At 36.6% G+C, this 12,368-nt stretch overlaps 1 protein-coding gene across 1 annotated transcript in view; it reads right to left on the reverse strand.

The window, feature by feature from the left end:
• Window positions 1-12,368, reverse strand: part of LOC145680859 (kielin/chordin-like protein) — a 1,295,905-nt gene that overhangs the window by 527,637 nt on the left and 755,900 nt on the right. Inside the window, exon 5 of the mRNA XM_081751993.1 lies at window positions 9,468-9,605. Coding sequence (XP_081608119.1) covers window positions 9,468-9,605 — 138 coding nt within the window. The remainder of the gene's footprint in view (window positions 1-9,467; window positions 9,606-12,368) is intronic.

A 12,368-nucleotide genomic window follows, 5' to 3' on the forward strand; every position in this document is an offset into this window, starting at 1 on the left:
TCAGCACCGATACCATTCAGGCATAGGCCTAATGGGACTGAGGGAAACCTTGACAACAGTCAGGATGGCCGAACCGGAATTTAGCAATGTAAATAATGTGTGGCACATACGTCCCTCAGCCAGCATAACGTGCGGGATGACGGGAGATAAGGTAACGACCTAGACCTTGGAGAGGTTCCGTTACAATATTCGCGTTATGTAACAGTGGAAATTAGGGGAAGAGTAACAGTAGGGTATAAGAGAAACAAAGTTATTCATACAAAGAACTCCACTTTCGTAATATGTCATTATCATTCGAATAGTACCAGAATATGTGAAACTGTATTCTTACAATACCTTAGTGCATGCGACACTGTATTCTTTCTTCTGGAAACTTCACAGGCGATGTTGGAAGTACCCTCCCTGCGCGTCAATGATGCATGCAGCAACTCGTCGCATGATGGATATATATATATATATATATATATATATATATATATATGTGTGTGTGTCTGTGTGTGCCCGCTCCAATCATTGGATGCTCATGAACCTGCTCCAATCGCCCATGTTGCACCCGAAGTTCCTCAAAAGTTGTATGGATACGTTGTTGAAGCGGTTGGTGATCAGGGCCCGGATCTTGTTGACCTAAAAATTTTTAAAAAGTGAGCTATAAAATGACACTAAAATTCCTGTAAAATGACCCTAAAATCACAAAAATTGACCTTAAAACTTACGTTTTCTCAAACTTTTATTTCATTAAACATTGACATTTTTTAATATCCATTGGATTTTTAATTAACATTTCTCACTCATATTCAAAAAGTTTTGTTTCAGTTAGTTGCAGTCCATTTATCACTTATGTCCATTGATCAGTCCATTGTACGGCATTGAAAGTATTGAAAGCGTCAGTTCACTCCCGAGTTGAAACTAGGAAGCACTCTTAAACAATAATACTTAGCAGGTTTAGACTACAGGAAAATAATAGATAAAAACACGTTTAAAGCCCTTGTACGCCTTCTAATGCATTTTTAGTTATTCACGTGATAACATTCATTGTGGTCAATAACCCAAAACTATCTGTTTGGCCACCTACCAACCCCCGCCTTTCGTTAACCAGCTACAGTTTACTTTTCATTAGCTTGTTAAGAATGCAGTTTTTCCACTCCAATAGTCAGGAAGTAAGAAAAGAGATTATTCAACTTCGTCTTTTCCACATCCGTAAACCGTGTTCATTTAAAGATTTCCTTATGTAGAAAAAAAGAATAAAAAGACCATAAGTGACCTAAAAGTTACCTTAAAATATTTAAAAATGGCCTGAAATTTCAAAACAGCAAAAAGAGACCAAAAGTTGATCCTAAAAAACTATATTTTTAGAACCTAGAGTTGATGGATAACGTTTTTACTTGAACTTGCCTTCTCCTATGCGAAACACAAGAAAGTTGACTTGTCAACAAGATCCGGGCCCTGGTGATCAGGAACGTTCTCGACATATACGAGATTTTTCACGTGTCTCCACAAGTAGAAGTCTAAGGGGTTGAGGTTAGGTTATCGGACAGGCCATGCCACGAGATCTCCGCACCTCAGGCAGGCTAAGGGACGTACATGCCACACATTATTTACATTGCTAAATTCCGGTTCGGCCATCCTGACTGTTGTCAATGTTTCCCTCAGTCCCAACAGGCCTATTCCTGAATGGTGTCTTTACTGAAATGGATCTGGATGGCCCCTACATATCTAATTTATCTCCCAGAACATAGGCTATTTCTACCAACGCAGTGTTTCGGTGTCCACATAAACCCAAACTTTTTCAAGTTCTTGCTAGTGTTGCTAGGAGACGAGAACTTTTCATGTCTCGTCTCATTTCAAAACCGAGACGTACCTTCGAGACGAGACGAGACAACGAGACAAGACTGACTTACTAGTTTCGTTTACTTGGTCCACTCGTACAATACATGTGCATGTCTGTCTTATTTAGTAGTCTTTCATATGCCATATGTTTCGAGTTCTTGCACCCTATTTTCATCTTTGTTACAATTAAGTTCCATGTCTTCGTGTTGCAGTTCTTTACATAATGTGCTACTTCTATTCATTGCAAACGACTTCCCCTCTCATGTATGGTAACCCAAGAACAGATTCTTCCCTGTTGTAACTCCTGCCTAATGTTGCAGATATGCAACCTCACATAGCAAATGTACACTCCTGCGCCATATTGACAATGTTGGCGATATAACATTTCCGACAACAAATCATTGCTTACTGTTCGTACAACCTTCGAATCGTGCAACTTTAGAGCCATATTTCGACAGATAATTTCCTGGGATTCCCCACTTGCTTTGGGGAATTCGTTGCACACGAATGTCACGATTTCAGAATTTTTTGATAGAGTAGGTTCGCTTTCTTCGACGCGACCTTGCCGCCTTAGCTCTATCATTGAGGATAGTGGAGCTATGGAGCTCTAAAATTAATTTTCCCACGCTTTCGGCGTCCTGTATCTCCCAAACTATTGATCAGCACGCATATGTTCTAAGGACACTCTTCTCGTACAAGTGTCCGGAATCACCTGCTGAAGTTTGTACACATAGTTGCCGCGTACCCTGTATATTATATATATATATATATATATATATATATATATATATATATATATATATATAGGGTGATATTTTGAGCAGTAAATAACATTCTACACTAAAATAATCGCAATGGCTATGTTTGGTCCTGTGAGAATTCGGAGGACAATGTTTTGTCTAGGTGAGCTTTCAGTCAGACGAGATTGTAACCAGCGAGGTTTTGACTGTGTAGTTTCGGTTGCGAGGTTTCATAGCGAAACCGGAAAATGTCATTTAATAGTGTTTTAGGTAGCCTAGCAAGAGCATGGATCGCAAAGACTTCTCGCAATAGGATTTACGATCTGGCCTTTCGTGATAGTTTTAATATGGTATACATTTAATAGATTTCCCATTATTTGACTTCATATTTTATTAACGAAATGTGCCTACATTTTGCAACCATTTCATTATAATGCATTTTGTAGTTGATAGTTAGGAAGTCTAATTTTAAATATGTTCATGTCAAAAGTTTAGTTCAAGGTTGACATTTGCTTGATAGAATCCCAGGAAATTTCATGTGAAAGCTAGCATACGTGATGATAATTAATCTATTACGTTTAGTTTCTTAGTTGTTTTGTATTACAAATCCTTCTTCAGTTTCACATTTGTCATGCCTTCGCCTTCTGCAAAAATTCGTAACGTGTATCACCATACCTTAGTATAAGAAACCTAAATTTCATCTGGTCTAGTGTTCTGACTGAAGTATGCCTCTGCATTGCCATATAAACTTCAGTAAATACTAGAATGATTCGTTTCAGCCGTGTAACAAGCCACAGTCGTTTCCTCTGGTTGATGCTTCTTGCTATTCTATTCCTCCAGCATTTGATGGTCATTTAGCCTAAGCTTGCAGTTTGGAGTGTCCAATAATGGCAATTAGGAACATTAGTTTTGACTTAAAACATTTATTTATTATATTACATACATTTATACGTGAAAATGAATATGACTTCTGAACACCTTGCCGAGAAATGCCTTGCTAGTCTAATGGTTCCGTTTGTGACAATAGTCGAGTATTCTCGTATCATGAGGCGGGACTATTGGGAGTTCGATTCCCTCTGAAGAGCTCAGAATTGTAACTGTCCTTGATATTTCTGTGTTTCTGTCCCTGTCGTGTTGAATTACGTAGACTTAACCGCTTAACTTAAAACCACGAATTATTACGTTATTTTTGTTTTGCCCTAAAATTATAAACATGAATATATTCGTGCAAAGAAAAAAGATCTAAATATTAATTTAAACGACGAATCCTTACGTTCGCCATACGCAGCTGAGTGTATGGGTGTCGCTAGATGTCGGTAAGATTCATTTAACTATTTTTGGCTAATATTTTGCATTGAAGGCCAATGCTTATTGACGAAATGACTAAATTTAAATAGCATATTTACATTGTACCGAAAAAATTATAAAATTTGGAACGACTTTTGTGAAAAAAATTATAAGTTAAGCGGTTAACCATAGATGATCAACGAGACCAGTATCCTGGTTGGGGCGAGTTAAAAAATGGTTCGTTTATCTGAAAATCACGCTACAAGTCACGAGTTCAAATCCTAGGAATTCGAGAAATATCGTGAGTTTTGGCATGTTTTGAACCCTCTTAGACTTCGCAGCTCACACTCACCAAATATTTTAACTAAAATATATTCGATGGCTACGGTTTCCCTTAATTTAGATTTATTTTACAGTTATATATTAAATCATTTTGAACCTGTCAATTTTTTACGCTTCTAGTGTTAAATTAAACATTTCTTGTTCCATGTTACCTAAGTCTTTACTTTCTTCTTCTTTCTCTTCTATATATTGTTGGCAAATTTTTGTACTGACCAGATTCCGGCTGCAAGTTTCAGCCAGCGAGATTTGGTCACGAGCTTTTGGACGAGTAGGTATTGGACAAGCGAAATTTTGGCTAACGAGGTGTCGTGTGTCAATGTTTCGGCCTGGAGAGATTTTAGCCGCGGGACTTTGGGTAGCGATGATTAGGATGCAAAATTTTGTCCTAATACTATAACTTTCACTTCGCAAAGGTAAAAGATTTTCTGTCTTTCATATAGGATATAATGTATTACTACTATACTTGTCAATCTGTTACGCTATTCACGTATTGTTGTAATTGTAACTTTTATAATTAACTCCTTTTCATATTTAGACTCAGTTTATTTTATTGACAGTTTCTTTCGTTTATGTGATACCCTCTGTAATTTTTTATTATTAAGTTTATTTGAAACTCCCTCAGGTTGCAACCAAACATGTCAAATTAAGACATGCTTCATTTCTTGAATGTGGAAGTACATTTCGAATTCTTACTTTCTCGTCGGCCGACACTACTCTTCCACTCAATATCATTTGAGAAAATATGGAACAGATTTACAATAATTCGTCATAAAAATGTTAATTTTACGATTAAAATGACTGACTGAAAATGAAAGCGCACTACATTATATAAATCATTAAATTTCTTCTTTGTGTACTTTTGTACAATATAGGGAAGCATTATTTTATGTTTACAAGAGTAAAGTTACCATTGTGAAACCACTACAAGGGCTATGTACTAGTGTAGTGAAACCACTACAAAGTATACCTCTAGATAATTCTGAATACTTACAATAATGTTTAGACACGACAAATTGTTTCGGTCACTATAATTATTTCCTACATGTTGTAGATGTTGCAACATTGTTGAAAACACAGTAAACATAGCCTGCAAGAACGATCGAACTGCTGCTTACAGTTCAGAGCTAGTACATGTTGATGCATGTTTTTTGCATACACGTTGCGCTTATACCCACCATCGTTTCGCGCCTGCTCCATACAGACACAACCCCATGTTACCACATAATATCTCCAGCTTCCTCCTGCTCTGACGCACAATATATAAAATTTTATTTGTAGTTACCACCTAACCCAATTTTGTGTGTGTTTTCGCATGTATAACCATTTTTATGGGACATGAGTCTTCCCGTATAGAATGATTCTTTACGAAGTTATTCGAGCGTATTGCAAGAACTTAAGAGCGTAAAATGCCTAAGAAAATACTTTCAAGTAAGAAATCTCAAGTTGATGCGTGTTTTTCGTATGTATAATGTTATGGTACACCAGTTTGCTCACATATCTGTATGCAATAAATTAATAGGGTAGACGGCAGGAAAATAAAAGAAGAATATCTTAAGATGCCATTCTAAGCAGAAAAAATGTGAAATTTCTTTTTCAATTTCACAGATCATTGTAAACATACACGTAAAATATATTTTATTTAGTTTGGAATGAATCAGAATATGAGTTAAAATAGTTAGTTTACCTATATTTTTTAGACTTGTTTTCATGGGATCTCGATAAGCTGTACCTACCGCCTCACGGGGTTTGATTCTGGAATCGATCGCTTCAAAGTCAAAAAAGAGATCAAAAGTAAAAATAAAAATAAAAAATATTTTTTCACTTTTGGTTTTCACTTCCATATACTGTAGATGTGACAGCTAGTAAGACTTACTTGACTGACTTCAGACGGTGTAGTGCAGTAGAAATACTCAGTAAACTAGACTCGTTAACTAGTTTCGTTATTAGAAATGAAAGTTACCGAATATGTTGAAGCTCTTTTAGTAGCAAAACAACTAATATTTTATCTCCTGCTAAAGATGAAGATTTTGATTGCTTGCAGATATTGATAGACGTGTGGATTTGTTTCTTCGCCGTAACAATTTCAATTATTGTCGTCCTTAGTGATGTTTATAAAATAGTGGTCGACTCTTGAGTTCAGCAAATGAGTGCGAGTTCTAAAATGGGTAACGAGCCAGAGTATGAGTTCCAAATCGAACTCTCAAGGTTGTATAGTTAGAGGCTAAAAGATTATGCTAGAAGACAGTTTTGAGCAAAACAGAACAAACACTAACATTATAGAAATGTTTGAAGGCTTGGAAAAAATTAAAGAAACCTAAATGGAAATAAGGTTTCCACAGAGGAATAAAATAAGGAATAAAAATAAGTTTTTCAACAAAGGAAACATCCTCTCCTAGAAGAAAGAAAGAACATATCGAAAGCAAAGTAGGTAAAGTAAGTACTTTAAGAACTGTTCCCCTTCAACAAGGAAATAATTCTGCATTCTTGTCCCTCTTAGAATCCAGTGACATCTAGTAACGGCAACTTGACTTCACCTATACATCTTCCAAACTTAATTTTCTTGATCTTTCTTTACTTTGACGGAGATTTTTTTCAGTCTATCAACGAGAGAAGACTTATGAGCTAATAGAACAAGAAGAGGTAGTAGGAAGATAAATAAGTGGTGTTCTTTTTACAAAGTTAGCGCCTGTGTTATACCAGCAAATTCAACAGACTTATCGACAATATGATCTTTGCCTATTCTTCCAGCAAAAACTCTATGGGAAGAATGGAAAGAAAACGTACAAAACTAATAATGCACATACTTATATTACAAAAGAAAAAACAAATTCATACTACTACTATATATGATTGTCAACGAAAAGAATTTCCTCCCTTTAAATTGCAATATAAATATACATTTTAAATTGCTAATGTGCCTTGTTCACCAAGTAATAGATAGGGCTGATAGAAATAGTTGAATCAACAACTAGAACTTTCTACTTTCCGACTTTTTTTAAATAAAAAAAACTCATTGATGAGAGTTCGAATTCACTAGAGTGTCAAAACCCCTAAACCACCAAAAATCCAAAAATCACCTAAATAACTAAGTATTCCCAAAGTTGAAATATAGAGAAATTTTCTTATACTTGAAAGAGATCGATTTACTCGATTTCACGAAAGTCACCAGATCTCTTTCTCCAACTGAGACTTCCCAAAGCCCTCCCGAACTGACATTTTCCGACATTCGAATCTTGATATTCTCTAAAGAATGTGATCAAATAGGTAGTTATTGAATTTTGCTGTTGGAGATTTAGGTGTGTAACCAATTTCTTGAAACACGCACTTCTACAGAATACTAAGGGTTATTTAATAATAATTGAAAATACTACAAATTATAGCTGACTAGCAAAGTGCCCGTTCTTGGGACGGGAAAAATACGTTTCATTTTGAACATAAAGGGCACCGAAACTCACCAATCAACTTAGGCACACCAAAAACTATGAATTAGACACTGATATCTGACATTTTCGATCATATATATATATATATATATATATATATATATATATATATATATATATATATATATATATATATCCTTTCTCCCCTACCCCAAGTTCCAGTGCTGAATTTGGATTTAAAAGGCACCAGAGGTGTCATTGTTTATTTCAGCGACCCTTAGAACTATGGATTCTACGTTAATATCGGTCGTTTTCGATTATTTTTAAATATTTCCTCCTTCCCCTCCCCTGAGTTGTACGGTCAAAGTGAAATGATAAAAAATATCCCAGGCCCGAACATCACCTTTGTTGAAAATTTGATCGAGATCGTCAGGTGGTTCAAGAGTTATTAAGTTACAAACATTGTCACTTTCATTTTTATATAGAGTGCGTTCCACGAATAACACTAAGGCCCGTCTCCTGAAGAAGCCAAGGCAGATAGAAACATGAAACCTTTTGTAACCTTCAAGGCATAAAAAAGACAACATTATGCTGATATGGAGAAGCCCCCATGAGGTGCGCTCAAGGGGTTAAAGGGATAACTGCAAAAATTTAAATAGCAACCCCCACCGTGTGTATCTCGTTTGAAAGGTAATCACGTGTAGGGACCAATTTTGGAAACTACATGTCACTAGCGTGTCCCTATCCAACATAGCGGCCATCCGTAAAATAGGGACGAAGTACGTTCCACGCATAACACTAAGGACCATTTCCTGAAGAAACCAAGGCAGATAGAAACATGAAACTTTTTGTAACCTTCAAGGGGCATAAAAGACACATTATGCTGATAAGAAGAATTCCCCAAGAGGGGGAGTTGATGGAGTTACGGGGGTTAACTATAAAATTTTAAATAGCAACTCCTATCGTGTATTACCTCGTTTGAAAGCTAATTATGTGTAGATACCACTTTTGGAAATTGCTTGTCACTATCATGTCTTTATCATTCATGGCGGCTATCCGTAAGTACGGTCGAAGTACTCGTAGTTACCCCTCATGGAGGATTTTCCTTATCAGCATGATGTTGCCTTTTGTGTTCCTTCAAGGTTACAAAATATTTCATGATTCTATCTGCCTTGATTTCTTCAGGAGACGGGCCTTAGTGTTATACGTGGAACGTACTTCACCCTACTTTACGGGTGGCCGCCATGTTGGATAGAGACATGCTTGCGACATGTAGTTTCCAAAATTGATCTCTACACGTGATTATCTTTCAAACGAGATACCACACGGTGGGGGTTGCTATTTAAAATTTTCTAGTTATTCCCCGTAACCCCCTTGAGTGCAGAGCTCATTCGTAGCTAAGCGGTTAGCGTACGCGCCTTTGGCGCGGGAGACCCGGGTTCGATTCCCGGGGGGAGCGCATGTGGTTCGGATTCTACGTTAATCAGTAGGTCCACGTCTCATATATCCTCGTTGCTGAACAGGACAGTAAACTCAAAATCAACTCAACCCCTTGAGCGCACCTCATGGGTGGTTTTCCATATCAGCATAATGTTGTGTTTTATATCAATTGAAGGTTACAAAAGGTTTCATGTTTCTATCTGCCTTGGTTTCTTCAGGAGACGGGCCTTAGTGTTATTCGTGGAACGCACTGTATATAGATAAAGAGCATAAAAGATATAAAATCTATAATATAAGGGAATTATGAAATGTTGTGCGGAAACCTATGAGGAAGAAACTAATTTCTTACAGTTTCCCAAGTTTACTTATGAAAAATCGATAACATACGGTAGATATTACAGAATTTCTTCTTGGCTGTTGATCCTATATATTTTAATAATATACTTACCTCACAGATGCAAGTGGTACAGTTATTCTGTCTATATGTTTCTCCGTGCCGTATAGACAAATGCTCATTCACGATGCACTCGACAGGACAGGTACAACTGTTCTGCATTTTGTCCATTGATGATTTTATTTGGACATTCTGAAAAGAGAGAAAATTAAAAGGCTAATTAATGTTTGTTATGATACCTGGTCTATACTATAAACAGATAAATATTCGGAGAGTTTGTAAGCTTATTAATGAATCACATTATGGCTCTGAACTATTTGATAACAGGTACATAGTTTTAAGGCAAGATTGTAATACCATCACAACTGGCAAATCAAATCTCTGCCTTGTCCAAGTGCAATATGTGCCTACTACAGGGTGTCCAATATACAATGCAACCCGGAGTTTGGAACAGTAGAACTTTTAAACCTGAAGCGATACACGAATAATGGTTATACCAAAATGAAGCCTTGTTCATGCATGTATATTTAAACTGGAAGTACACTAGGAACACTAGGAACCACACAGTGTTGCCAGATGTAACCGAAGGTGTGAACAATTTTTTTGTAAAACATGTAAATTGACTCATAAATCATACTTATGGATATTCTGTCGTTAATTTTCAGTTTGTTTAGTTGGAGTGGCTTGGAAACTATGGAGCAGAAGAAGAATTTTTCATTTTTACCGATAACTAAACGGATGAAGCCTTTGTAAGGGGGAACTAGGGAAATCGTAGTTTTCAGAAATTAACACTCTGAATTGGCAACCCTGCTGATGCTTAAGTGCATCAAAAGGCGTGTTAAGGATCTGTCTACACTATGCAATTCCTGAAAACAATGACAAACAAACTTTAAATTTTCATGATAAAATTTTTATTTAAATGCAACCGGCAACACTGTTATTCATTTCTATGGGCTATTTAAAGTAAGAGGTATACAAGAACAATTCTCGAACTATTCAAAACCTGAAAACGAAGATTCGCAGTGCCATTGAGAACATTAACACTTCTAATCTTCGTAAAGTTGCTGCCAACCTGATGAAACGTCTGAACCAGTGTTTGAACCAAAACAGGGGACACTCCCAGCATTCGCTGTAGAGCTGGTAACTCATTTCTGATAGTAGCAGTGTTGCCGAGTGCATGTAAGTAAACGTTTTATCATGATAATTTCAGAGATTGATTTTAATTATTTTCAGGAATTACATAATGTAGACAGATTCTTAACACACGTTTTAGTCCACTTAAACATCAACAAAGTTGCCAATTCAGAGTGTTAATTTCTGAAAACTACGATTTCCCTAGTTCCCCCTTACAGAGGTCTCATCCGATTAGTTATCTTTGGAAATGAAAACTTCTTTTTTTTCTGCTCCATAGTTTCCAAGCCACTCCAACTAAACAAACTGAAAATTAACGACAGAACATCCATAAGTATGAGTTATGAGTCAATTTACATGTTTTGCAAAAAAATTGATTTACACCTTTGGTTACATAAGGCAACACTGTGTGGTTCCTAGTGTACTTCAATCGTTGCTTCCTAGTTTAAAAATATATGCATGAACAAGGATTCATTTTGGTATAACCATTATTCGTGTATCACTTCCGGTTCAAAAGTTCTACTATCCCAAACTCCGGGTTGCATTGTATATTGGATATACTCTAGATAGGAGTGATTAATAAGAGTATTTTCGGTTAGTGAAAATAAACACAAGGGAAAAAATATTTATTTGTGTGGGTGAGGACAGGAACAGTACCTGATTTTAAAGTGCCATATAATTAACATTTAATTGAATATTTACATGAAATTTTGTACAGAGCTCAGTAAACTCAAAGTATTTTCCCATCTATATGTTCAAAATCCTAGTTCTGACCAGGGCAGCTAGAGGGCAGTAACATCGAATATGGCGTTCACCCCACAGCAACGAAGCTGGTGCGTTTTACAATTTGCAAAAACAAGCAGTTTTGTGAGAGTGCAGCGTGATTTTAAACGACAATTTAATGCTGATTCACCCACACACAAATCCATTGTGAAGTGGCATAGAACGTTTATTGAGACGGGGTGCATTTGTGATCAAAGAAAAGAACATTCAAGGCGACGTCCAGTCTCCGAGGAAACTGTGGAGCGCGTAAGACCAGCCTTCGTACACAGCCCACAGAAGTCTACACGTAAAGCTAGCAGAGAGTTGCAGATGCCACAAACAACAGTAAGTGTATGCACCTCCACTACCCGCAACTCTGAAAGATCTCCAAGAACGTATCAGTGATGCTGTCAACTCCATCACACCGGATATGCTTCACAACGTGTGGTTGGAGCTAAATTACCGCCTCGACATTTCCCGCGTTACAGGTGACGCACACATCGAGTGTTTGTGATTTCAATTATTGCTACAAAAACTTATTGCTACAAAAACTTTGAGTTTATGTATCACTGTTCAAAATTTCAGCAAAATATTCCTTCGTATATTAAATATACACTATTTTGAAACCTGGGACTGTTTCTGTGCTCACCCTGTACAAGTAAAATGGCAGACGATGTTTTCTGGCGACACAAATAGACCACCACATTAAAACTACTTCAAGGCTACAGCATCTATATTTTGTAACAGCAAACAATAGCTCATCATCCGATGAGAGGATGAAGAATTGATGAAATGTCCACTGCATCAGAGACTGATGACGTGGTATGCATATTTTGTGAAAGTTTCTATGCGCTATACAGTAACATTGAGGTGGGGAGGAGAGTTGAGTACACCGACTGTATCGGTGCAGGCAAATACGATAAAGCCTTAAAACCAGGATATTCATTTTGAAACACCCTATATATATATATATATATATATATATATATACTGGAAGAATAAAGACCCTAGTTTATAAAAATGCAGATATTTTTATTCTTTATTCTAGACCGTTAGTTCCAA

Source organism: Thermobia domestica, chromosome 3 (genome assembly GCF_964235325.1).
Source record: "Thermobia domestica chromosome 3, izTheDome1.hap1.1, whole genome shotgun sequence".
Lineage (NCBI taxonomy): Eukaryota > Metazoa > Arthropoda > Insecta > Zygentoma > Lepismatidae > Thermobia > Thermobia domestica.